At 60.8% G+C, this 25,516-nt stretch overlaps 1 protein-coding gene across 8 annotated transcripts; it reads right to left on the reverse strand.

Annotated features, from left to right (window-relative positions):
* Positions 1-372: 372 nt before the first annotated feature.
* On the reverse strand, positions 373-23,602 carry LOC123368473 (inactive serine/threonine-protein kinase TEX14-like). Of its 8 annotated transcripts, none has more exons than XM_045013288.1 (19): positions 23,545-23,602; positions 22,585-22,727; positions 22,217-22,331; positions 21,837-22,002; positions 21,379-21,530; positions 17,002-17,062; positions 15,879-16,009; positions 15,699-15,809; positions 14,877-15,000; positions 12,868-13,049; positions 12,653-12,792; positions 11,527-11,717; positions 11,177-11,440; positions 10,712-10,873; positions 1,663-1,930; positions 1,355-1,431; positions 1,206-1,270; positions 740-826; positions 373-580 (listed from the first exon to the last, which is right to left on the reverse strand). In XM_045013288.1, the coding sequence occupies exons 2-19, from the start codon at positions 22,721-22,723 to the stop codon at positions 466-468; spliced, it is 2,550 nt and encodes an 849-aa protein (XP_044869223.1). In that variant the 5' UTR covers positions 22,724-22,727; positions 23,545-23,602; the 3' UTR covers positions 373-465. The 8 variants fall into 8 exon arrangements, 7 of the variants coding, with proteins under 7 accessions (XP_044869223.1, XP_044869221.1, XP_044869225.1 ...); XM_045013286.1 differs by lacking the exon at positions 23,545-23,602 and adding an exon at positions 23,374-23,491; XM_045013290.1 differs by lacking the exon at positions 23,545-23,602 and adding an exon at positions 23,067-23,091.
* Positions 23,603-25,516: the final 1,914 nt, after the last annotated feature.

Consider the following 25,516-nt stretch of genomic DNA (forward strand, 5'->3'; position numbering starts at 1 on the left):
GCGGGGGGGAGGAGAATGTCTGTCTCTCTGCCTGGGAGCCCGGAGCAGGGGGCTCCGGTTAGATGCCGGGGGGGGGGGAATGGCTCTGCCTGGGAGCCCGGAGCAGGGGGCTCCGGTTAGATTCCGGGGGGGGGGAAAGTCACTGCCTGGGAGCCCGGAGCAGGGGGCTCCGGTTAGATGCCGGGGGGGGGAATGTCTCTGCCTGGGAGCCCGGAGCAGGGGGCTCCGGTTAGATGCCGGGGGGGGGGGAATGTCTCTGCCTGGGAGCCCGGAGCAGGGGGCTCCGGTTAGATGCCGGGGGGGGGGGGGAAATGTCTCTGGCTGGGAGCCCGGAGCAGGGGGCTCCGGTTAGATAACGGGGGGGGGGCCCTCACTGCACACAGCCCCCAGCTCTGGCCAGGCCATTTATTAGTCACCGAGGGGGTAGCAGATCTCGGCCCGGTGGCAGCTGTTGGGACGGGGCTCTCAGAGGGAGGCCCAAGCCCCCCTCCCTCCCGCACCCCAGCTGTCCTGGCGCAGGGGCCCGGTGCCCCTCTCGGCTGCGGTGTGGGGCCGAGCTGTCCTCTTCTGGGGTGCTGCCCTGGGGAGGGAGCTGGGGTTAGTGGAGGGTAGCAGGGCTGGGGGCAGCCCCGGGGGCTGGGGGAGGGGGGCAGGGCTGGGGGGAGGCCCCGGGGGCTGGGGGAGGGGGGCAGGGCTGGGGGAGGCCCCAGGGGCTGGGGGAGGGGGGCAGCGTCCCTACCTGCTCTGCTCCCTGCCCGCCGGCCACCTGGCCCCGGCGTCTCCCGTGCCCTTCAGCTCCTCGATGATCTCCTGCAGCAGGTCCAGCCTGGGGAGCAGGGGCAGGTGAGCGGGGAGGTGGGGGAGGTCCAGCCCCCCACACACACACGGTGCCCCCCATGGCGGCTGCAGGGAGTGATGGCTGGATCTGTCAAGCCACTGGCCTCCCTCCTTCCCCCCCATTACCCCTGCGCCCCAGCCCCCCTCGCCTGCCCGCTCCCCCCACCCCTAGGCCTGCAGTGATAACGGGGCCATGAGCCAGGGTGAAGCTTGTGCAGCTCCTGGGGTGCTGCTCCCCGTAACACCTGCTCTAGGGTGTTCTCAGCCATGCTCCCTCCCCCCCCAAACTTGGGGGACTGCAGCAGAGCCTGCTGGGTAAAATGCTGAGGGGAGCGCTGACCCCACTGCAGGGCTGCCCGGCCACTCACGACTGCAGGGTGCCAAAGGGGCTGTCCAGGGCGGGCTCACGGGCCAGGTCGGGGTGTCCCAGGCCCTGCAGACAGACAAGGGGGGGGAGTCAGTGAGGGTGGCAGATTGGGGGGGCAGCCCTGGGGGGAGGGTCTCCTCTCTCCGTTACCTGCTGCTGCTCCTGCATTCGTACCCAGGTGGAGAAATCGATGAGGGTCTGCAGGGGGCGGGCCCTGCTCCGCTCGCCTAGAGAGGAGGGAGCGGGTCAGCGTGGGACACGGCCCTGGCCAGCGGGGGGGGGGGGGGGGTTAACGGCCCGGGGGCAGTCACACCCCAGGAGTGGGGGCCCCCTGTGCTCCTCCTTGGTGCTGTCAGCCAGGCGCCCAGGGGCTCCGCAAGGGGGGCTGCCTGCTACCCCCCACCCACGGAGCTCGGTGGAGGGGCTCTGGGGGAACCCTCCTGGGGGGTGAGACTCACCTGCTGGGGCCATGGGGGGCTGGCCGGAGCCTTGCAGGGCCCCCAGGCTGCAGCATGCCCGGGTGGCCCCCGTTTGGCCAGCCCCAGGCCTGCCGCAGCGTGGCTGGGCCGGGCGCGTCCCCTGGAGGCTGACCAAGTCCTGCAGGGCCTGGATGCCAGCGGCAAAGCGACGCTCCAGGGTCTCCAGCGAGGCCTGGGCCTGCTCCAGCAGGCAGGCTGAGGCTTGGAGGCTGCTCACGCAGGGCAGGGCTGGGGGCCGGGCCGGCTCCTAGGGGCGACACAGCCGGGGTTAGATGCTGGGGACATGGTGTAAAGCCTGACGTCCCGACAAACTCAATGAATACATGTTATCTACCCCTTACCGTTACTAGCTAGTACCCCCTCACGTTACCCTAGCGTCTCTCCTGTGGCAGGAGCGCCCAGCTCACAACTTCACCACGGCCCGTTGTAACTACGCCCACGGCAACCCCCTTCACGCTCGCTTTCCCCAGTGCCCCCGGCAGCTGCAGCTCTACCCCCCCCAGTGGTAGGTCTACTGGCTGAGGTACCAGGCAGCTCGTGGGTAAGCTTCACCTCTCTCCCATGGGCTGTATTTCCACAGCAGGTTCTGCATCCAGCACAGGAGACTTCCTGGGGGCAGCAGCTCCCTTCCTTGGGCATCGCTTCCCGCTCTGCAGCCATACCTGCCAGTGGGGGCTGGAGTGGGGCCTCACAGGGTTGCCCCATTCTAGGCTCTGGGGGGTTGATAAAGGTAGTTAAACCCCAATCATCAGATTCATCACCAGTGATGACTGATGCTTTCCCCTTCGTGTCTCTGTTCCGTCACAGCCAGCCCATCCTAGTTCTGTGGAGCAGCCTGATTGCTACTAGCAGACGTAGTGACCATCTCTCTCCCAGGGAACCGTACCAACAAGCGATTCCTGTCAAGAGTTCTGATCTCTCTCCCTCCTTCTCTCCGGAGCTGATCTAGGGGCATCCCAGGTTGTTTCCGAACAGCCTGATAGGGTTCTGATTTCCAACGGTCCCCTGCCTTGTTCTTCCATTTTACTCCTGAGTTCCTTATCACAACCCAGTCACCTGGGAGTAGTTCTTGCTTTCTTATGCACTGGTCACATCAGGCCTTATTCTGCGTTGCGCTCTTCACTGCCGCAACCATAGCCAGTCAATAGGCGTTTCTCCTGTTGTTGCGTTAATTTCTTTACACACTGAAGGTGTCAAGGCCACCTCCATCTGGAGTCACTCCAAAACAAATGTCCACAGGTAGTCTCGCTTCCCTCCCAAACATTAGACAATAAGGGGAGATTCCCGGTACAATTATAAGTGTGTACTAGTTGTGAAACATGTTGGCTCCATTTGTGCTTTTGTAGCGGGCTGAGAGTCCCAAGAATGTTCAAAAGCGCCCTAGTGAAACGTTCTGGCTGTGGGGCCCCTTGCGGGTGATATGGGGAGGTCCAGGATTTCTTTGCCCCAATTATTTGTAGTAGTTCTTTGATACGTTGCAAAATCACCCACCGGATCAGAGTGAATTCTGGAAGGCCAGCAGTAGTGTACAAAGTATTTGTCCAATACTATCTTGGCTACAGTGGGAGCATGCTGATCTTTCACGGGGACTGCTTGTGCTTACTGAGCGAAATGACGTTACCACTAATACGCTAGTGTTCCCTTCGTTGTCAGTTTCTAGGAACACACAAGATCCATGGGCCCCTTGCTTTGGATGTTAACTAACTGGGCACATGAGCTTGGAAGACGTTACCCAAACCAACAACTGGCACAATTCTTACCAATATTCCTCTATAGCCCTCATTAATCTGGGCCAATGGAACAGTCTTCTTTCCCTCCCAAGTGTCCGGTCTACCCCAAAGTGCCTCCTTCATCATGCAAGGACTTCAGCACCAGGTCCCTGAATTCTCCTGGCACCACCAGCTGATAATAATGGTGATGAAGTGAGTCCCTCGTCTCTTGACAGAACAGGCCTCCTTTTGATGTCAATTGGTTCCACTCTCTCCAGATCAGTTTTGCATCGGGGTGGGCAGTCTGTATGGTGTTCACAGGTCTTCCCAGTCTTTCAGCACTCAGGGTCACTTTCAAGCTGGCAGCTCTTGAGTGCGAATATCTTCCCCTTGCAATCTGGGAAATGAAGTAAGATCCAGTTGGGTGGCATTTGTATGCAGCGGGAGGGGCTCCCAGCAGTTCGATGATACCATTGTGCATCTGATTAGGGCTAATAGGCTGGGATTCCGCCACCTTCCGCAAACCTCTCACTCCAGGAGCTGGGATGTCAATCCATTCCTGGCCTGGCACCCTCTCTGTTCAGCCTGTGGGATAATGCATCAGGCTGTGGGCGATACTATATGTGGAAATCACAGGTGGCCAATGCTGCTAACCACCTGTGCCCTGTGGCATCCAAACAGGCCGACTTCAAGACATCAATTAAGGAAGTGTTTTCAGTACAGATTGTGAATTTTCCTCCATAAAGATAATCATGAAATATCTCTGCCACAGCCCACTTTGGTGCTAAGAACTCGAGTTTGTGAGCTGCCTAGATATTAGACTACTACTAGTATAAGCAACTGGTCCCCATCCACAGTACTGGCTTTACAATGGGGCCATGCCCACACTCAGAAGGGGCCCCACACACACTCCACCCCAAAGATCCCACCCCAGCTCAGCCTCTGCCCTCGCACGGCCCCACCTGCTGACCCCTCCTCTCTGCCCTCTCCCCCCCCCCCCCGTGTGAGCGGCAGCATGACCTCAGGGTGAAGCATGGGCAGGCCAGGGAGAGGAGCCATGGTCTGGGTACCGGGGCCCACAAAAGGTTAATCCAGCCCTGCCCAAAAAAGCACTCTCACAAGCCAGAATCCACTGGCTTCCAAAGGGTTCTTTGACTGTGGTAGTTGTCAGGTTCTGCATCCAGATACCCTTTTCCTATGGGGAATACCCCTTGGTGAGTTCATCTAAGGGATGATAAAGGGCAGAAAACCCCACTACAAGTCACCTATAATAATTGCAGAACCCCCCCACCCCCACCCCAAAAAAAGACGACAAACAAACAAAAAAGACCCCTGTAATTCTTTCAAGGTTTGGGGGCTTGGCCATGTCCACAGGGTTTTCAGCTTGTCCGGATCTGCAGCAACTCCATTTCGAGATGGAGTGTATGCCCTACGTACTTTACTTTTTCCTGACAGAACGGGCATTTGTCTAGAGATAGTTTCAACCCATGTCCCTGCAGGCAGTCACACATTTTTTAATAAGCATTCTTTGTGTTCTTCCAAAGTGCGGCCGAATACTATCAAGTCCTCCAGATACACCAGGACTTGCAGAAGGTTCACGTCACCAACCATCCATTCAATTAATCTCTGGAATGGCCCTACATATTCCCTGAAGCTGAGTGGACAGATGAAGGCTCTTTTCCGTATCTGATGTTTTTCCTTTTTGGATCTGAGAAGCAGTTACTAACAGCTTCCTGTTAGGCAGTCTAAGGCATCATCCACTCTTGGTGATACGCTGGTCAGGTACATCTATTCAAAGTATGATAATCTATGCACATGCATAATCCTCATCCTTTTTTCTGGCCACAACAACTGGGGAAGCATAAACATTTGTAGGACTCCTTCAGTCTTCATCTGCTGGATAGGTTTCCGAACATCTTCGATATCTGCAGGTGCTAGTCTCGTGGATCTTTCACAGAAAGGCCTATCATTCTGCCAAATGCGATGTGCCAAGGAGTTGACCAACCCACTCACAAGTGGAGAACACTTGAGCTCTCTGCACTAGTTTCCATTTCAATCTCTCTCTTCACACCAGAGGAATTGGGGAGTTCCTAAAGTTCAACTTCTCTGGGTCAAATATGGGTATAATCTTCCTGCGGGGGGCAGATGGGCACTGCTGCAGCCCAGTATACCTGCACTGACACCGGTCCCCGAGGGATAGTGATGGGGTGCTCAGTTTCATTAGCCACCAGTAGCTTTACTGACGCTTTCTATACAAGATGAGGTTTTGGCTACACCTCTCTTCAGCATCAATCCGCCCTGCAGCACATCTGTATCTGAGGCTTCACCCAAGATCAACTGATTGACTGGTGGCCTTCGGATCCACTTGAGCAATTCCCTGCATTAGATGGGCTGTCCTAGCACAGTGGTTCGCAAACTTTTGTACTGGTGACCTCTTTCAAATAGCAAGCCTCTGAGTGCAACCCCCCCTTATAAATTAAAAACACGTTTTGATATATTTAACACCATTCTAAATGCTGGATGTATAGCGGGGTTTGGGTGGAGGCTGACAGCTCACGACTCCCCCCATGTAATAACCTCGTGACCCCCCCAAGGGGTCCTGACCCCCAGTTTGAGAACCCCTGTCCTAGCAGGAATGGTGACTGGAAGGCCATATCCTAGTTTCACTATTCTCACCAGTCCTCCGAGTCCACACTGGTCTCGCTCTCCTTCTTTAGCTTGGTATGCTTCCAAACACAGCGCATGGAGCTTCAGGCTTTGTGTATATTTAGGTCCAGCAAACTCTTGGCCTAGCTGAGCCAAAGCTCCAGCCATGGCTGCATGTGTTCCTACAATACAAGGCGCCTGGTCTGGCTAGCTGGTGGAGACAGATCAAAGCAAGAGTGTCTCTCTCTTTCTCAACTCCAACCACATCCTTTGGGAATTTTAACTTCAGTAGCTATTTCACAAAGATGGGCACTGGTCATCTCCTGACCCCCACGTGGCCAACCCCGTTAGGGGCGGATGTTGCCAGTAAAAGTGTTCAGAGACGATAATGAGTGAGAGCCACTATGAAGAACAGCTGTACATGCTATTCCCTCAATAGCCACTCCAACCTCAGACTTTGGTCCACGGTCCTACAGCCACGCCTGGTGTAGCTGGAGGCAAAGCCTAAGCCTTCACATCTTTGAGTTGGGGGGAGAGAAGGTGACTACGGGACGCAGGGTGCATCCTTATCTGATCGCTCTGAAGTTTCCTGCTGTCTTACTGACATAGAGGCTTTAAATTGTTCCTCAACTCTCTACATCAACAACAGAATTGCATGGGCTCCAAGAGGCAAGGATTCCACCAGGCCCTATGACCTTCTTGACCCCTGCCTCTTTAGTCCAGCTGTCCATCTTGTATTTGCTCTGGGGGCCAAATGACCTCTTGTCATTTGTTGGGGAGACACTACAGAGTGCTGTTTCACTGTCAGGGCAGCTACTTTCTCTTGCAATTCACCTAGCTGTTTCATCCGATGGTCACCTTCAGGAGGGGTGTTATACTAAGCAGCTTCCAAAGTACACACATTTCAGTGCCTCGGAAAGGGTTATCTTTAGAGTCCTGAGTTTCCCATTCCCTGACCTCTCTGGGCAGTGTAGCAAACGATGAGGAATTTCCCTTCCTGTCCTCTAATCACAACTAGAACAGCATCAATCCAGCATGTCTTGCACCATTTCACACTTGCTGCAGTCTGAGGCAATCCAAATCACTCCCTGAAATTCCCTTCTTATAATGGACCCTCTGCAGGAGTTGTTCCACCTCTGCCAGATACTGAGAGAGCTTCTCTCCAGGTTCCTGATGGGTGGTCTGGAATTTTAATATAACATCCTCTCCACTTTCAGAGCTTCCAAAGAAGAGAGGTATTCAGCTGCTACTGGCCCTGAGTGCCCTGACGGATTCAGCAGCAGGTCCGTGCAGACTTTCCACTAGTCTCTTTTTTCGCTTTTGGCTCATGCCCATTCCTATTCCCTCTGACCAGCATGATCCAACCAGGCCTCAAATTCTTCTTCATGCACAGGGCTAGGTTGTATCCCTGAGAGAGGTTCTTAGTTCCAACTTCCAGGCCTACCTCTTGTCCCATGGCCTGGGTCGTGACCTTCAGGAATGAATCTTCGGACAAAGGGTGAGAAGATGGGGCAGGACTATACAATGCCCTCAGATCTTCTTCCCTATTTCCCATTCTCTGGGGAAAACGCTGAATTTCTCCTTGAAAGTCAGATGTCTCATCCCATGGCACAGGGGGCATAGTCTAGCTTGTAGAATCCACTGCATTCCCTTGCCATCCAGTTATGTCTCCAGGTCCCATCTGCACATCAAACCTCCTGGAGGCAGACCATCTCTGTTCTTTCTCCCGATAGCTTCTGCCATGGAAGGTGACCTGGCCTGCGGACCTTACTGGAGCCAGGGCCTGTACAATCTGTACTCTGGAGATACTCCTGCCAAAGCCTCCCACCACCACAGCCTGTTGTGGGTCTACGTCATCGCTGTCACACCACTCTGGGACCTGTCCTCTGTCCATGCTGACACACACGGGATAAAAGGGAGTTGCTTTTTCTCTTACAATCCCAGCGGTGCCTCCAGGAGTGTAAGGGGGTTTTACATGTTGCCATAGCCCTAAGGGCAGCTAATCATCAACAGGAGCTCTGACCCGGCGGTATTCCTCTGCTCTGGCCACAGTGGGTTTCAGCAGCCTGGTTCTTAGCTACAGCCTGGTTCTTAGCTCCACCTGACTGTTGTAGGCACTCAGAAACCCACCCTGCCTCTTGTCACGGAGCCACAGGATCAGTGCTACAGCCCCACCTTTGGAACAGTGTCTAGGAGGAACCCCGTCAGAGAGCCAGACGCCCCCAGGCTGAACATCGACCTGGGCCTGCATTCTTCCTGCTTCACCCTGTGAGCTCTGTTTCTGCGTCTCACTGAGACAGACGCCCGACGGAGACTTGTCCACGCTGCAGGGACTAATGGGCATTTGCAGTGACAGTCACACCGCACTATCTATGCCTGGGGGCACTCTGCATCAAAAAATTAAAAATTCTGCAAATTTTATTTGTCAAAACAACACTACATAATCACGCCAGTTTCAATTATTTTGGTAATTTATTTCAATGTACCTGTCAGCAAGTACGTCTGAAACAACACAGACACACACACAAATCCCCCCAGGAGTAGAGAGTTAAAGAAACCCCTCTGACAACCCAGTTCCTGTTTCTCTGCCCCCTTCCCCCTCCCAGAGCCCAGCCAGGGGGCCAGACACCCACAACACCCCCCCGCAAAGCCCAACCGCAGGGTCCCCCGGCCCAGATACCAGCACCCCCCTCCCAGAGCCCAGCCAGGGGGCCAGACACCCACAACACCTCCCCGCAAAGCCCTACCGCAGGGTCCCCTGGCCCAGATACCAGCATCCCCTTCTCCAGCAGTCCCCCGCCATAGGCCCCCCTTGCCCAGACATCCACCCCCAGAGCCAGGGATCCAAGGGGAGAAACAGCCTGATGCTTCGTCCCAGGCTTGCATGGAGTTTCCTGCGCGCTGCCCTCTCCTCCCAGGGCAGGCTGGGAATTGCAGCTGCCAGGAATCCTCTAGCTCCCTCCCCATCCCCCCAGCAGTGTCTTCTATGTACGAGCTGGGCTCTGCCGGGTCCAGCAGCCCATTTCTGCGGGAGGAAAGGAAATTCTGCACGCATGTTAATTTCTGCAAAATCCTGCATTGCACAGTGGCGCAGAATTCCCCCGGGAGTAGGAGATGCAGACCAAGGCGGGGTTAGATGCCAGGGGCGTAGGCCCGGGAGACACAGATCCAGATGGGGTTAGATGCTGGAGGTGCAGACACAGACAAGGTTAGGTGCTGGAAGTGCAGGGCAAGGGGTGCAGGCCGGGGAGATGCAGACAGGGTTAGGTGCTGGGGACGCAGACGGGGTTAGATTGCAGGGGTGCAGGCCAGGGATACACAGACAGGTTAGGTGCCAGGGGTGCAGGGCAGGGGGTGCAGGCCGGGGAGATGCAGACGGGGTTAGGTGCTGGGGACGCAGACGGGGTTAGATTGCAGGAGTGCAGGCCAGGGATACACAGACAGGGTTAGGTGCCAGGGGTGCAGGGCAGGGGGTGCAGGCCGGGGAGATGCAGACGGGGTTAGGTGCTGGGGGTGCAGGCTGGGAAGACGGACGCAGACGGGGTTAGATTGCAGGGGTGCAGGTCAGGGATACACAGACAGGGTTAGGTGCCAGGGGTGCAGGGCAGGGGGTGCAGGCCAGGGAGATGCAGACGGGGTTAGGTGCTGGGGGTGCAGGCTGGGAAGACAGACGCAGACGGGGTTAGATTGCAGGGGTGCAGGTCAGGGATACACAGACAGGGTTAGGTGCCAGGGGTGCAGGGCAGGGGGTGCAGGCCAGGGAGATGCAGACGGGGTTAGATTGCAGGAGTGCAGGTCAGGGATACACAGACAGGGTTAGGTGCCAGGGGTGCAGGCCAGGGAGATGCAGACGGGGTTAGGTGCTGGGGACGCAGACGGGGTTAGATTGCAGGGGTGCAGGTCAGGGATACACAGACAGGGTTAGGTGCCAGGGGTGCAGGCCGGGGAGATGCAGACGGGGTTAGATTGCAGGAGTGCAGGTCAGGGATACACAGACAGGGTTAGGTGCCAGGGGTGCAGGCCAGGGAGATGCAGACGGGGTTAGGTGCTGGGGACGCAGACGGGGTTAGATTGCAGGGGTGCAGGTCAGGGATACACAGACAGGGTTAGGTGCCAGGGGTGCAGGCCGGGGAGATGCAGACGGGGTTAGGTGCTGGGGGTGCAGGCTGGGAAGACAGACGCAGACGGGGTTAGATTGCAGGGGTGCAGGTCAGGGATACACAGACAGGGTTAGGTGCCAGGGGTGCAGGCCGGGGAGATGCAGACGGGGTTAGATTGCAGGGGTGCAGGCCAGGGATACACAGACAGGGTTAGGTGCCAGGGGTGCAGGGCAGGGGGTGCAGGCCAGGGAGATGCAGACGGGGTTAGGTGCTGGGGGTGCAGGCTGGGAAGACGGACGCAGACGGGGTTAGATTGCAGGGGTGCAGGTCAGGGATACACAGACAGGGTTAGGTGCCAGGGGTGCAGGCCGGGGAGATGCAGACGGGGTTAGATTGCAGGGGTGCAGGCCAGGGATACACAGACAGGGTTAGGTGCCAGGGGTGCAGGGCAGGGGAGATACAGACAGAGACGGGGTTAGATGCCAGGGTGCAGACTGAGGAGATGCAGACACGGATGGGTTAGATGCCAGGGGAGCTGGGGAGAGCAGGGCAGGGGGGCACAGACCCACGTACCATGGTGCCGGAGCCTGGGCTGCCACTCTCACAGCCCCTTGTCCCCTCCTGGCTGCTGCTCTCCACCTCCAAGCTGCTGTCTGAGGCTGCTGTGGCCTGGCGCGCCAGGGGGCTGGGCTGCCCCTTGCCCTGCAGCCCTGGCACTGGGCTGCCACTGCCCAGCTGGGGGGAAGCAGGGGGCATGGCTGAGAAAGGGGCTGGGGTGCTGGAGTGAATTTCACCCCATTCCCCACCTCCTTACCTTGTTCCTTGGTCCTTACCCCCTCATTCCCCCACTCTGCCCCTGGTACCTGTGCCCGGCCAGTCCACCCTGCGCTTACCAACCCCGGTAGCTGGGCGCTAGAGCCCACTCTGAGTTCCACCCAGCCATTCTCACCCCCCGGACCCTGCCTGCACCCCATTCATCCCGACCTCCTGATACCTGCCCCCCCGGTGCCGTCCCAGGGTCCTACCCCACCCTCTTACCTCAGCCCATTGGCCTGTGCTGCCATCAGCTGCTGCCCGCTCTGGACTGCCATCCCCTACCTCATAGTAGAGGGGTTCTGGGGTGCAGAGGGGTGGGGGTGAGGGCCTGGCGTCAGTACCCTCTGTCCACCCCACCCACACCCCATGGCTCTCACCTGCAGGGGCTGCAGGGAGGCACTCCAGGGGGGTCCAGGCCTCCCCTGCCCACGCACACAGCCTCCTGGGAGACAGGGACAGTGGGCCGCCCGGCTGCCCCATGGCCTCCTGGGAAGGGGATGAACAGGTCAGTTAGATCCTGGCGGGGCAGAGCAGGGTGGGGAATCTCCCCGGGGAATCCCACCCCCCATTACCTGCAGGGCCTTACGCAGGACGTAGCGAATATCAGGTAGGGAGCCACAGCGTTCCCGCTCCCGGAAGGCCAGCCCAGCCCTCACCACCTCATAGCAGGGTGGGGGCACGCAGGCATCAGGGGCCAGAGACCGGCCTGCCTGCACCCACTGCCGCACAGCCGCTCCCTCCGCCCCGTACCAGGGCACGGCACCTGGAACACAGAGCGGCCGGGTTAGCTCCCACTCCCCTGCCCATCACCTCCCCGGAACACAGAGCGGCCGGGTTAGCTCCCTGTGGGGCTGGCCCCACTCCCCTGCCCATCACCTCCCTGGAACACAGAGCGGCCGGGTTAGCTCCCACTCCCCTGCCCATCACCTCCCCGGAACACAGAGCGGCCGGGTTAGCTCCGGGGGGGGCTGGCCCCACTCCCCTGCCCATCACCTCCCCGGAACACAGAGCGGCCGGGTTAGCTCCGGGGGGGGCTGGCCCCACTCCCCTGCCCATCACCTCCCTGGAACACAGAGCAGCCGGGTTAGCTCCGGGGGGGGCTGGCCCCACTCCCCTGCCCATCACCTCCCCGGAACACAGAGCGGCCGGGTTAGCTCTGTGGGGGGCTGGCCCCACTCCCCTGCCCATCACCTCCCTGTAACACAGAGCGGCCGGGTTAGCTCCCACTCCCCTGCCCATCACCTCCCTGGAACACAGAGCGGCCGGGTTAGCTCCCTGTGGGGCTGGCCCCACTCCCCTGCCCATCACCTCCCTGGAACACAGAGCGGCCGGGTTAGCTCTGGGGGGGGCTGGCCCCACTCCCCTGCCCATCACCTCCCTGGAACACAGAGCAGCCGGGTTAGCTCCCTGTGGGGCTGGCCCCACTCCCCTGCCCATCACCTCCCTGGAACACAGAGCGGCCGGGTTAGCTCCCACTCCCCTGCCCATCACCTCCCTGGAACACAGAGCGGCCGGGTTAGCTCCCTGTGGGGCTGGCCCCACTCCCCTGCCCATCACCTCCCTGGAACACAGAGCGGCCAGGTTAGCTCCGGGGGGGGCTGGCCCCACTCCCCTGCCCATCACCTCCCCAGAACACAGACCGGCTGGGTTAGATTGATGGCGAGGGGCCAGCCCCACTCCGCCTCGCCGGGCGCTGACCTGTGAAGATCTCCTGGGTGACGGCACAGAAGCTGTACAGGTCGGAGGTCGTGGAGGCTGGGCGGTCACGGATCACCTCTGGGGACAGCCAGTTATAGAGCTCAGGGGGGGGTGTGGGGTCCCCAGACCCAGTCCTGGCCCTGAAAGCCAAGGGAGAGAGGCATCAGGGTGGGGTTCTCCGAGGGTCCCCCAGGCCTCTCCCGGACAGGACTCACCGTGGCTGCATGTACTCCAGGCTGCCGAGTTTGGCCAGGCCGGGGCGCACCAGCTGGACTGCGTGGGAGGTGAGAGCGCGGTGCACATACCCCTGCCCGTGCAGGAACAGCAGCGCCTCACACAGCTGCAGCAGCAGGCGCAAGGCGGCCAGGCAGGAGGGGGGCGCAGGGGGGTGGGGTGCCTGCAGCAGGAGACACAGCATGAGTGGGGAGCCCCTAGCCCCACCATGTTCCCATCCCACCTTCTTGCACAAACAGCCCCTCACCCCGCCCCCGGGCCGGCTCCCCTCCTGGTGCAGGGCCCTGTACAGGGAGCCCCTCACCCTGGCCCCGGGCCGGCTCCCCTCCTAATGCAGGCAGCCCCTCACCCCGCCCCCGGGCCGGCTCCCCTCCTGGTGCAGGGCCCTGTACAGGGAGCCCCTCACCCTGGCCCCGGGCCGGCTCCCCTCCTAATGCAGGCAGCCCCTCACCCCGCCCCCGGGCCGGCTCCCCTCCTGGTGCAGGGCCCTGTACAGCGAGCCCCTCACCCTGGTTCCGGGCCGGCTCCCCTCCTGGCGCAGGGCCCAGTAGAAGGAGCCCCTCGCCCTGGCCCCGGGCCGGCTCCCCTCCTGGTGCAGGGCCCCGTACAGGGAGCCCCTCACCCCGGCCCCGGGCCGGCTCCCCTCCTGGCGCAGGGCCCAGTAGAAGGAGCCCCTCGCCCTGGCCCCAGGCCGGCTCCCCTCCTGGTGCAGGGCCCCGTACAGGGAGCCCCTCGCCCTGGCCCCGGGCCGGCTCACCTCCTGGTGCAGGGCCCCGTACAGGGAGCCCCTCGCCCTGGCCGGTTCCCCTCCTGGTGCAGGGCCCAGTAGAAGGAGCCCCACGCCCTGGCCCCGGGCCGGCTCACCTCCTGGTGCAGGGCCCCGTACAGGGAGCCCCTCACCCTGGCCCCGGGCCGGCTCACCTCCTGGTGCAGGGCCCCGTACAGGGAGCCCCTCGCCCTGGCCCCGGGCCGGCTCCCCTCCTGGCGCAGGGCCCAGTAGGAGGAGCCCCTCGCCCTGGCCCCGGGCCGGCTCCCCTCCTGGTGCAGGGCCCAGTAGGAGGAGCCCCTCGCCCTGGCCCCGGGCCGGCTCCCCTCCTGGTGCAGGGCCCAGTAGAGGGAGCCCCTCGCCCTGGCCGGTTCCCCTCCTGGTGCAGGGCCCAGTAGAGGGAGCCCCTCGCCCTGGCCGGTTCCCCTCCTGGTGCAGGGCCCCGTACAGGGAGCCCCACGCCCTGGCCCCGGGCCGGTTCCCCTCCTGGTGCAGGGCCCCGTACAGGGAGCCCCACGCCCTGGCCCCGGGCTGGCTCACCTCCTGGTGCAGGGCCCAGTACAGGGAGCCCCTCGCCCTGGCCCCGGGCCGGCTCACCTCCTGGTGCAGGGCCCCGTACAGGGAGCCCCACGCCCTGGCCCCGGGCCGGCTCACCTCCTGGTGCAGGGCCCCGTACAGGGAGCCCCACGCCCTGGCCCCGGGCTGGCTCGCCTCCTGGTGCAGGGCCCCGTACAGGGAGCCCCACGCCCTGGCCCCGGGCCGGCTCCCCTCCTGGCGCAGGGCCCAGTAGAAGGAGCCCCACGCCCTGGCCCCGGGCCGGCTCACCTCCTGGCGCAGGGCCCAGTAGAAGGAGCCCCACGCCCTGGCCCCGGGCCGGCTCACCTCCTGGCGCAGGGCCCAGTAGAAGGAGCCCCACGCCCTGGCCCCGGCCCGGCTCACCTCCTGGCGCAGGGCCCAGTAGAAGGAGCCCCACGCCCTGGCCCCGGCCCGGCTCCTCTCCTGGCGCAGGGCCCAGTAGAAGGAGCCCCACGCCCTGGCCCCGGGCCGGCTCCTCTCCTGGCGCAGGGCCCAGTAGAAGGAGCCCCACGCCCTGGCCCCGGGCCGGCTCCTCTCCTGGCGCAGGGCCCAGTAGAAGGAGCCCCACGCCCTGGCCCCGGCCCGGCTCACCTCCTGGCGCAGGGCCCAGTAGAAGGAGCCCCACGCCCTGGCCCCGGGCCGGCTCACCTCCTGGTGCAGGGCCCAGTACAGGGAGCCCATCTCCACCCTCTCGAACACCAGACGCACCTCGCGCAGGTCCAGGGAAGGGCTCACGGCCAGAAGCAGCAGCAGGTGGGGGTGGTGCAGATGGCTACAAGGGAGAGGGCGGCTTATTGGGGTGTAGCCCAGCACCTCCCACAGGGAAAAGGAGGGGCAGCCACAGCCGCTCCCGCTAACAGGAGAGGCTCGCCACGGGGACAGGGGCAGCGAAGGCTAACGGGGAAAGGGGGGGTCCACAGGGCTAGGATTCGGAGGGAAAGGACCCCTAGGGGCCGGGATGCCTGGGGCAGTGGGACGCGGGGGGCCTGGATACCTGGGACAGGGGGACGCGGCGTGCAGGGCCCCCCGGGGCTGGGGGATTCGGCGGGCGGGACCCCCAGGGCCGCGATGCCCAAGGCAGGGGTACGCGGCGTGCAGGGCCCCCCGGGGCCGGGGGATTCAGCAGGTGGGACCCCCAGGGCCGCGATGCCCAAGGCAGGGGGATTCGGCGGGCGGGACCCCCGGGGCCGCGATGCCCAAGGCAGGGGGATTCGGCAGGCGGGACCCCCGGGGCCGCGATGCCCAAGGCAGGGGGATTCGGCGGGCGGGACCCCCGGGGCCGCGATGCCCAAGGCAGGGGGATTCGGCGGGCGGGACCCCCGGGGCCGCGATGCCCAAGGCAGGGGGATTCGGCGGGCGGGACCCCCGGGGCCGCGATGCCCAAGGCAGGGGGATTCGGCGGGCAGGACCCCCGGGCCGCGATGCCCGGGGCAGAGGGATGCGGTGCGGAGGGGTGGGTGGGGGTGCTACCTGCAGTGCTGTTGCTCTGCCACCAGCAGGTCCGTGGGGCCGTGGGGCCTGCTGCCGGGGGGCTCTGGTTTCAGCCCTCGCAGAGTGACGAGCTGTCCCTTCCACAGGCAGCTGGGTGGTAGAAAGGTGGGGTCAGCACTGGGGATCACCCTCCCACACACCCCACACCCCCACTCTTACTTGCTCATGAGTGTGTAGGGCCCATTCTCATAGCTCCGGTCCGGCTCGGCCTCGGCCCGCAGCAGCTCGTCTGGGTCCGCGATGGGGGTGACAGAGGCGAAACTGGGGCGCAGGGGGCCACTGGGGCACAGCTGTGTGGGGGGGCACACAAGGGTGATCAGATAGGACTGCCCCCGTGGAGATCAGGTTACCCCCCACCTGGCTGTACCAACCATGTATTGAGCCTGTGATCTTCACACTGCCCCCACCCCAGCCATTCAGGGACCCTGTTACCTGGGAATGCCCCCTCCCCTCATCCCTTCAGGGACCCCCACTTACCTGGGACACCCCCCACCCCAGCCATTCAGGGACCCTGCTACCTGGGAATGCCCCCTCCGCCCATCCCTTCAGGGACCCCCACTTACCTGGGACACCCCCCACCCCAGCCATTCAGGGACCCTGCTACCTGGGAATGCCCCCTCCCCCCATCCCTTCAGGGACCCCCACTTACCTGGGACACCCCCCACCCCCTGGCTATTCAGGGACCCCTGCTACCTGGGAATGCCCCCTCCGCCCATCCCTTCAGGGACCCCCACTTACCTGGGACACCCCCCACCCCCGGGCCATTCAGGGACCCTGCTACCTGGGAATGCCCCCTCCCCTCATCCCTTCAGGGACCCCCACTTACCTGGGACACCCCCCACCCCCTGGCCATTCAGGGACCCTGCTACCTGGGAATGCCCCCTCCCCCCATCCCTTCAGGGACCCCCACTTACCTGGGACACCCCCCACCCCCTGGCCATTCAGGGACCCTGCTACCTGGGAATGCCCCCTCCCCCCATCCCTTCAGGGACCCCCACTTACCTGGGACACCCCCCACCCCCTGGCCATTCAGGGACCCTGCTACCTGGGAATGCCCCCTCCCCTCATCCCTTCAGGGACCCCCACTTACCTGGGACACCCCCACCCCCTGGCCATTCAGGGACCCTGCTACCTGGGAATGCCCCCGCCCGACATCCCTTCAGGGACCCCCACTTACCTGGGACACCCCCCACCCCCTGGCCATTCAGGGACCCTGCTACCTGGGAATGCCCCCTCCACCAGTCCAGAGACCCTTGTTTACCTGAAACCACCCCCTGCTTACCTGGCCAAACCCTGCCACAGGCCCCCTGCCACTCCAATCTGTCCTGGAGCTACCCAGAGACCTGTGGGGCAGGCTGAAAGTTAAACTTTGACCTGCTAACGCCCTGCCCACCCCACCCCATTTTGGCACTTCACTGTGGCAGAGAGAGAAGGGGAGCATCTGTAAATAGCAGTGACTGGAGTAGGGTGACCAGATGTCCCGATTTTATAGGAACAGTCCTGATATTTGAGGCTTTTTCTTATTAGGGTGACCAGATGTCCCGATTTTATAGGGACAGTCCTGATATTTGGGGCTTTTTTTTTATATGGGCTCCTATTACCCCCCAATCCCTGTCCCGATTTTTCACACTTGCTGTCTGGTCACCCTATTTCTTATATAGAAGCCTATTACCCCCCACCCCATCCCGATTTTTCACAGTTGCCATCTGGTCACCCTAGACTGGAGTCACACGGGGTCTCAGAGACAGACACTACATGTTATAACCAGCCCCCACCCCTGTGCTGCCCTCTTGAGGCTGGTTTCAGAGGGGGAGCCCTGTTAGTCTGTATCAGCAAAACCAAGGAGGAGTCCTTGTGGCACCTTACAGACTTCAGAGTAGCAGCCGTGTTAGTCTGTACCCGCAAAAAGAACAGGAGGCCTTGTGGCACCTTAGGCCTGGTCTACACTAAGAAGGGGGTTCGAATTAGGGTACGCAAATTCAGCTACGTGAATAGCGTAGCTGAATTCGAAGTACCCTAATTCGAACAACTCACCCGTCCAGACGCGGCGGGGTCGAACTCCGCGGCTCCCCCGTCGACTCCGCCAACTCCTTCTGCCGAGGTGGAGTACCGGAGTCGACCGCGGCGCTTCCGGAGTTCCAACTATCGCTTTAGATCAGACGCAATAGTTCGAACTCCAAAAAGTCGAACTCTCCACGTCGAACCGGCAGGTAAGTGTAGACGTACCCTTAGAGACTAACACATTTATTTGAGCATAAGCTTTCGTGGGCTACAGCCCACTTCATCAGATGCATAGAATGGAACATATAGTGAGGAGATCTATATACACACACAGGGCTTGGCTACACTTACAAGTTGCAGCGCTGGGAGTTACAGCGCTGGTCATGCAGCTGTGGAAGGGCCAGCGCTGGAGTGTGGCCACACTGACAGCTACCAGCGCTGCAGTGTGGCCACACTTGCAGCACTTTCCAGCGCTGTATTGAGAGGTGCATTGTGGGCAGCTATCCCACAGAGCACCTCGTCCCGTTTTGGCGCCGTTTTGGCGCTGAGTATTGTGGGAAGGGGAAGGAAGTGTGCGGGTCATTCCGCTTCCTGTTTGCCAGCGCCCCGTGGTGCATCGCTTCACATCCCAGCATTCACTCTTTCCAGCAGCGTTTGGCGCCATTGTGAGTGTCTTTCTGTTACTCTCTGTGTGAATCGCGATTTCTGTGGCAAATGGAGCCCGATCTGCTGAGGACTCTGCTGATGAGTGTCACCAGCACAACACGTTTGGCAGTCCAGCTATTCCTTCAGCTCCAAAGTGACAGTGAGGATTCCGACGATGATATCAATATGGATTTGCCTGCCGCGTGTGACACTAAAGTGCTTGCGGCATTTACGGAAATGCTCAGCACCGTTGAACGCCGCTTTTGGGCTCGGGAAACAAGCACTGAGTGGTGGGATCACATCGTCATGGAAGTCTGGGATGACGAGCAGTGGCTGCAGAACTTTCGTATGAGAAAAGCCACTTTCATGGGACTGTGTGCTGAGCTCGCCCCCACTCTGCATGAAAAGGTGGGAGTTGTCTTACCAACTCTGAGAGGCCAATTAAGTAAGAAAAAAACTTTTGAAGTGATAATCAAGATAGCCCAGTACAGACAGTTTGATAAGACGTGTGAGAATACTTACAGGGGGAGATAGATTCAATGTTTGTAATGGCTCAGAGGGGAGCCGTGTTAGTCTGGATCTATAAAAGCAGCAAAGAATCCTGTGGCACCTTATAGACTAAGGGACGTTTTGCAGCATGAGCTTTCGTGGGTGAATACCCACCTTGGCATCCGAAGAAGTGGGGATTCACCCACGAAAGCTCATGCTGCAAAACGTCTGTTAGTCTATAAGGTGCCACAGGACTCTTTAATGTTTGTAATGGCTCAGTTATTCAAGTCTAAGTTGATTGTACTAGTTTGCATATCAATTCCAGCTCAGCAGTTTCTCCTTGGAGTCTATTTTTGAAGCTTTTCTGTTGCAAAATTGCCACCCGCAGGTCTGTCATTGAGTGACCAGACAGGTTGAAGTGTTCTCCTACTGGTTTCTGAGTGTTATGATTCCTGATGTCAGATTTGTGTCCATTAATTCTTTTGTGTAGAGACTGTCCGGTTTGGCCAATGTACATGGCAGAGGGGCATTGCTGATCCCTCACTCTCACAGATCTTGGGGGACAGACCTGTTCTCGCTTACAGACAATCCTCCAACCTGAAGCAAATACTCACCAGCAACCACACACCACAGAACAAAAACACTAACCCAGGAACCTATCCTTGCAACAAAGCCTGATGCCAACTCTGTCCACATATCTATTCAGGGGATACCATCATAGGATCTAATCACATCAGCCACACCATCAGGGGCTCGTTCACCTGCACATCTACCAATGTGATATATGCCATCATGTGCCAGCAATTCCCCTCTGCCATGTACATTGACCAAACTGGACAGTCTCTACACAAAAGAATTAATGGACACAAATCTGACATCAGGAATCATAACACTCAGAAACCAGTAGGAGAATACTTCAATCTGTCTGGTCACTCAATGACAGACCTGCGGGTGGCAATTTTGCAACAGAAAAGCTTCAAAAATAGACTCCAAGGAGAAACTGCTGAGCTGGAATTGATATGCAAACTAGTACAATCAACTTAGGTTTCAATAGGGACTGGGAATGGCTGAGCCATTACAAACATTGAATCTATCTCCCCTTGTAAGTATTCTCACACTTCTTATCAAACTGTCTGTACTGGGTGTGACGAACTGGGACTGTTTTTACTGTGGTCTGTGAATGCTGAGTGGGGGCTGTTGGCCTGGGAGGACGATCTGCACTGGGGGATGGGAGACTGGCTGTAGAGAGGAGACCTGAGCATGTAATGTGAGAACCCAGGAAGGGGTGAGAGGCCAGGTGACACCTCTGCCCGAGAAGCTGAACAAAGGCTGAAGAGTGAGAGGAGTTTCAGGAGCTGGCTGGGGAATGGAGGGAAGCACAGACAGGGCTCTGACCCCCCAAGGGGCTTTGATGCTCCTGGGACCCCAAGATGGACCTAACTGGGGAGGATCCTGTTGTCTGTGCCTGCAAGACCTGTCCTGGACTGTGTTCCTGGCGTCTAAATAAACCTTCTGCTTTACTGGCTGGCTGAGAGTCCTGGTGAATCGCAGGAAGACGGGGGTGCAGGGCCTGACTCCCCCACACTCCGTGACACTGGGCTATCTTGATTATCACTTCAAAAGTTTTTTTCTCTTACTTAATTGGCCTCTCAGAGTTGGTAAGACAACTCCCACCTTTTCATGCTCTCTGTGTGTATACATCTCCTCACTGTATGTTCCATTCTATGCATCCGAAGAAGTGAGCTGTAGCCCATGAAAGCTTATGCTCAAATAAATGTGTTAGTTTCTAAGGTGCCACAAGTACTCCTGTTCTTTTCACCTTACAGACTAACACATTTATTTGAGCATACGCTTTCGTGGGCTAAAACCCACTTCATCAGATGCATGGAGTGGAAAATACAGTAGAGGGGTATAAATACACAGCACATGACCAAGTGGGGGGTCAGTGCTAACGAGCCAATTCAATTAAGGTGGAAGTGGGCTAATCTCAACAGTTGACAAGAAGGGGCGGAAATCACTTGTGTCGTGCTAATGAGGCCGATGTAATCAAGGTGGCCCATTCCAAACAGTTAACAAGAAGGTGTGAGTAGCAGCAGTTTTTGTAGTGACCCATCCACTCTTGAGGCTGTTTCATGCCACCAAATAAAAACAGGTTTCCCGCTCCGAGAATGCAGTGCATCACCTTGACATGCTCAGACAGGACTGTGGCCTGAGACTGCAGGTCCCATCATGCAATGCTCCATCTCAATGGGCGTGGACAGAGCATGGTTCTATACTAGTTCCCAGCATACAACACACCATCTTTAGCCAAGCAACCCAGACACTCCTTATCCACTCATGTCACCATAGAGCATTACATGCTAGGACATATAGTCTCATCAGAGCAGTGCATGCTGGGGATGGTAACCTCATGTGCTACCTCCCACCCACTCACATCAGAATGGCTGCTGGGATGAAGATGGAGCAATGCATGCTGGGAGCTGCTGCACTGTTGGAACACCAGCTTTGTGAGGAGGGGTCTTACCAGAAGGAGGCAGCGAGCAGGGAGGAGAAGGAGGAACGCAGGCTGCGTGGCGAGCCCCCTATCCTGCTGGAAAGCGTCTGCGTGGCTCCCTGCTCCCCATGCTGAGTCAGCCCCACCATTCGGGCACGGCACTGCTGAATGAATGCCAGCACCTGGGGGGTGACAGGCAGACGATTCAAGCTAAGCTCCTTATCCCATACGGAGGCCCCCAGTGCTTAATTTGTGCCAGGGCTTGCCAGGGCTGAGCCTTGGCACCTCCGGGCTTGGCAGTTCGTAGTTCCGGTGCCTCTGGGCCGGGCGGTTCAGAGCCCCAGGCACCTCCAGGCCGAGCAGTTCAGAGCCCCGGCGCCTCTAGGCTTCCTCCATCAGATGTGAATATACAAAAATTGCTTGAGCCCAGGAACCTCTTTCATTACAAATTAAGCACTAGAGACCTCCCACCTCGATTGCATAGGTACCTCGGCATTCTGGTCGCTCCCAGCTTGTTCGGCCCAGTCCTGGGGGGTCCTGCCCTGCTGATCATGGAGTCTCAGGTCACCCCCTGCCTCCAGGACTTGGGCGAAGAGGGGCCGCTGGCAGGAGAAGGCAGCGGCGTGGACAGGGGTGCTGCCATCGTAACACCGGCTAGGGAAAGAAGTGCACGGGACAGGTGTTAGGAGGCACTGCCGAGACCCCAGGGCAACAAGGGAAGATTTTCCCACAATGCACTGCTTCCAGTCTGGCTTGGGGATCCAAAGCCTTTCCGGGGCACCAGCTCTGATCTGGCCCCAGACAGGGGAATGGGGATATGGGACCTTTCCTCTCTCAGGTCACTGGCTCCACCATGAGGGCCACTCACTGGTTGGGATCTGCTCTGAACCGGAGGAAGAGCCGGGCAACCGCGGTATGTCCCAGAAGTGCGGCAACGAAGAGGCCTGTCTGTCCAGCTGTGTTTTGGCCATCCACATCCACCCCTAAGGAGGCAGGCACAAAGATTACCCACAGTTGACCATGAATATGGCCCATCACCCAAAGGGTGTGACCCATAGAGACCACATCTCCCAGCATGCAACGCTCCCATCTTCATCCGAGCTGCAGGAGTGTGGCTCATGGGGACGGGAGCATGCAATGCTCCCATCTTGGCTTGGCCGCTCAGCTCACGGCAGAGCATTGCACGCTGGATCCACGGTCTCTCTAGGCCAGGGTGGGTTCACTGAAGGGCTTTACCTCTCTTCAGCAGCTTCTTGGCCTTCCTGAGCCTGCCATCAGTTGCGTGCTGGAGTAACTGCCCCGCCAGGGAGCCCGGCTCGGCGACATAGCCCAGGCTGGTGGGGCAGCATGGGGGAAGCACTGGGGGCTTCGGCATTGCTCTAGAAACAGGGAGAGGCAGAAGGGAGGTTACCGGAGCTGGCTGTACTAAAGGGTGGAGGGGCATCACCTGACAGTGCCGTGTATTTCACACACACCAGGGTTCCCCTTGGGTCGGTGCTCTCAATCGGTGGCTTTCCGCCTGTGCTCCTGCCCTTTCTCCCCCATTTAAGGGTGGTCAGCCACCTCTGAACAAACTAACCTCTTGCCCACTCTTGGCATGACACCATGCTGTCCCCCCCCCCCCCCAGGAGGGTCCCAGTGCTCTCAACCCATTAATCCCTGCCCCGGGGGTCGCTCTCCCCCCCCATGCCGGGGTGGGTGGCCATATCGGAACAAACCAAACTCTCCTCTCCTCCATCCTTGGCATGACCGCAGTCCCCGCAGCCTATGTGTGGGCTAAAGGGCGGGGATGGATGGATGCAGGCGGGGATGGAGTTACCAAGCCAACTCCCTGGGGGTGGGAGTCACTGTTGCCCACTCGCCCCCTTTCAGGTTCGGTGGCCACATGGGTGTGACCCAAACGCCCGCCCACCCGTGGCATGGCCGTGGCCCCCATGCCGATGTTTTCCCTGCCCCGGGCAGGGGGGAGCGTATCCGTTCACATGCCCCATGCCCGCCCTGCTGAGGGGGGTGCTCTCGCCCCACCTTGGGCTGGGCGGCCATTTTGGAACGAGTGCTGTGGGGTGGGCGGCCATACTGGGGCCAGCCGAAGTCTCGCCCCCCCCTTGGCGTGACTGCGCCCCTCCCCCCTTTGCTACGGCCCACTCCCTTCCCCCACGGGGTGTGAAAGGCCCCCACCCAGGGGCCAGTCAGCACCTCGGGGGGGGCTCTGAGGGAGGACCCCAAGAAATGAATGGGGGGCAGTGAAACCCGGGCCGCTGTCACTGCGCATGCGCGCGGCGGGGGGGGGGGAAGGAAGGGAGGGGCGGTGCCTGTTGCCGGGGCAGTTCGCCGGCCCCCTGCGCGGTGATTGGCTGAGAGAGCCGCGGTGGGCGGGGCCGGAGGCCGGAGCCCAACGGCCGCCCCGGCGCGAGGAGCTGGAAAAAGGCGCCAAAAGGCGGCCGGGGACGCGCTCGCGCTGCACCCGTCGGCGCCTGAGCGCCCCGCCCCCATTGTACAGCGAGGGGCAGCCGCGGGGGCGTGTCACTGCCCCCCCCGCCTTGTAAGCCACGGAGAGTAACGTCATGTCAAGGGGGGGGGGCTGTGGGTCTGGGCTGGGGATGAGGGGTTTGGGGTGGGGGGGGCTGTGGGACAGGGCTGTGGGACCGGGCTGGGGATGAGGGGTTTGGGGTGGGGGGGCTGTGGGACCGGGCTGAGGGGTTTGGGGGGGGGGGGGGGGGCTGTGGGACAGGGCTGGGGATGAGGGGTTTGGGTGCGGGGGGGGCTGTGGGACAGGGCTGGGGATGAGGGGTTTGGGTGCGGGGGCAGTGGGACCGGGCTGGGGGTGAGGGGTTTGGGTGCGGGGGCTGTGGGACCGGGCTGAGGGGTTTGGGGGGGGGGGGCTGTGGGACAGGGCTGGGGCTGTGGGGTTTGGGTGCGGGGGGGGCTGTGGGACAGGGCTGGGGCTGAGGGGTTTGGGTGCGGGGGGGGCTGTGGGACTGGGCTGAGGGGTTTAGGTGCGGGGGGGGCTGTGGGACAGGGCTGGGGATGAGGGGTTTAGGTGCGGGGGGGGCTGTGGGACAGGGCTGAGGGGTGTGGGGGTGGGGCTGTGGGACCGGGCTGGGGATGAGGGGGTTGGGTGCAGGGGGGCTGTGGGACAGGGCTGGGGATGAGGGGTTTGGGGTGGGGGGCTGTGGGACCGGGCTGGGGATGAGGGGGTTGGGTGCAGGGGGGCTGTGGGACAAGGCTAGGGCAGAGGGTTTGGGTGGGGGGGGGCTCAGGGCTGGGGCAGAGGGTTTGGGGTGGGGGGGCTGTGGGACCGGGCTGGGGCTGAGGGGTTTGGGTGCGGGGGGGGCTGTGGGACAGGGCTGGGGCAGAGGGTTTGGGTGGGGGGGGGCTGTGGGACAGGGCTGAGGGGTTTGGGGGGGGCTGTGGGACAGGGCTGGGGATGAGGGGTTTGGGGGTTGGGGGTGGCTGTGGGACAGGGCTGAGGGGTTTGGGGTGGGGGGGGCTGTGGGACAGGGCTGGGGGTGAGGGGTTTGGGGTGGGGGGGCTGTGGGACCGGGCTGGGGATGATGGGTTTGGGGTGGGGGGTGCAGTATGACACCGCTGGGGGATAGGGGTTAGGCGTGGGGGGGCTATGGGACAGGGCAGGAGCAGAGGGGGTTGGGGGGGGCTGTGGGACAGGGCTGAGGGGTTTGGGTGTGGGGGGGCTGTGGGACAGGGCTGGGGATGAGGGGTTTGGGTGGGGGGGGCTGTGGGACAGGGCTGGGGCAGAGGGTTTGGGTGGGGGGGGCTGTGGGACAGGGCTGAGGGGGTTGGGTGGGGGGGGGGCTGTGGGACAGGGCTGGGGCAGAGGGTTTGGGTGCGGGGGGGCTGTGGGACAGGGCTGGGGATGAGGGTTTGGGTGCGGGGGGGGGCGGTGGGACAGGGCTGAGGGGTTTGGGGGTGGGGCTGTGGGACCGGGCTGGGGATGAGGGGTTTGGGTGCGGGGGGGCTGTGGGACAGGGCTGGGGCAGAGGGTTTGGGGGGGGGGGGGGCTGTGGGACTGGGCGGAGGGGTTTAGGTGCGGGGGGGGCTGTGGGACAGGGCTGAGGGGTTTGGGGGTGGGGCTGTGGGACCGGGCTGGGGATGGGGGGGTTGGGTGCAGGGGGGCTGTGGGACAGGGCTGGGGATGAGGGGTTTGGGG

The sequence above is a fragment of the Mauremys mutica genome, chromosome 4, assembly GCF_020497125.1.
Source record: "Mauremys mutica isolate MM-2020 ecotype Southern chromosome 4, ASM2049712v1, whole genome shotgun sequence".
Classification (NCBI taxonomy): Eukaryota; Metazoa; Chordata; order Testudines; family Geoemydidae; genus Mauremys; species Mauremys mutica.

Bases quoted from the DNA above. Each gene is read 5' to 3' on its own strand.
- LOC123368473 (XM_045013286.1), bottom strand. From the start codon at position 23,423: ATGGCCGCCCACCCCACAGCACTCGTTCCAAAATGGCCGCCCAGCCCA. The intron at 15,001-15,698 runs GTAGCACCCCCA...TCTCCCTTGTAG, and splicing joins GCAGAGCAACAGCACTGCAG to CCATCTGCACCACCCCCACC. The intron at 581-739 runs GTAGGGACGCTG...CTCCCTCCCCAG, and splicing joins GCGGGCAGGGAGCAGAGCAG to GGCAGCACCCCAGAAGAGGA.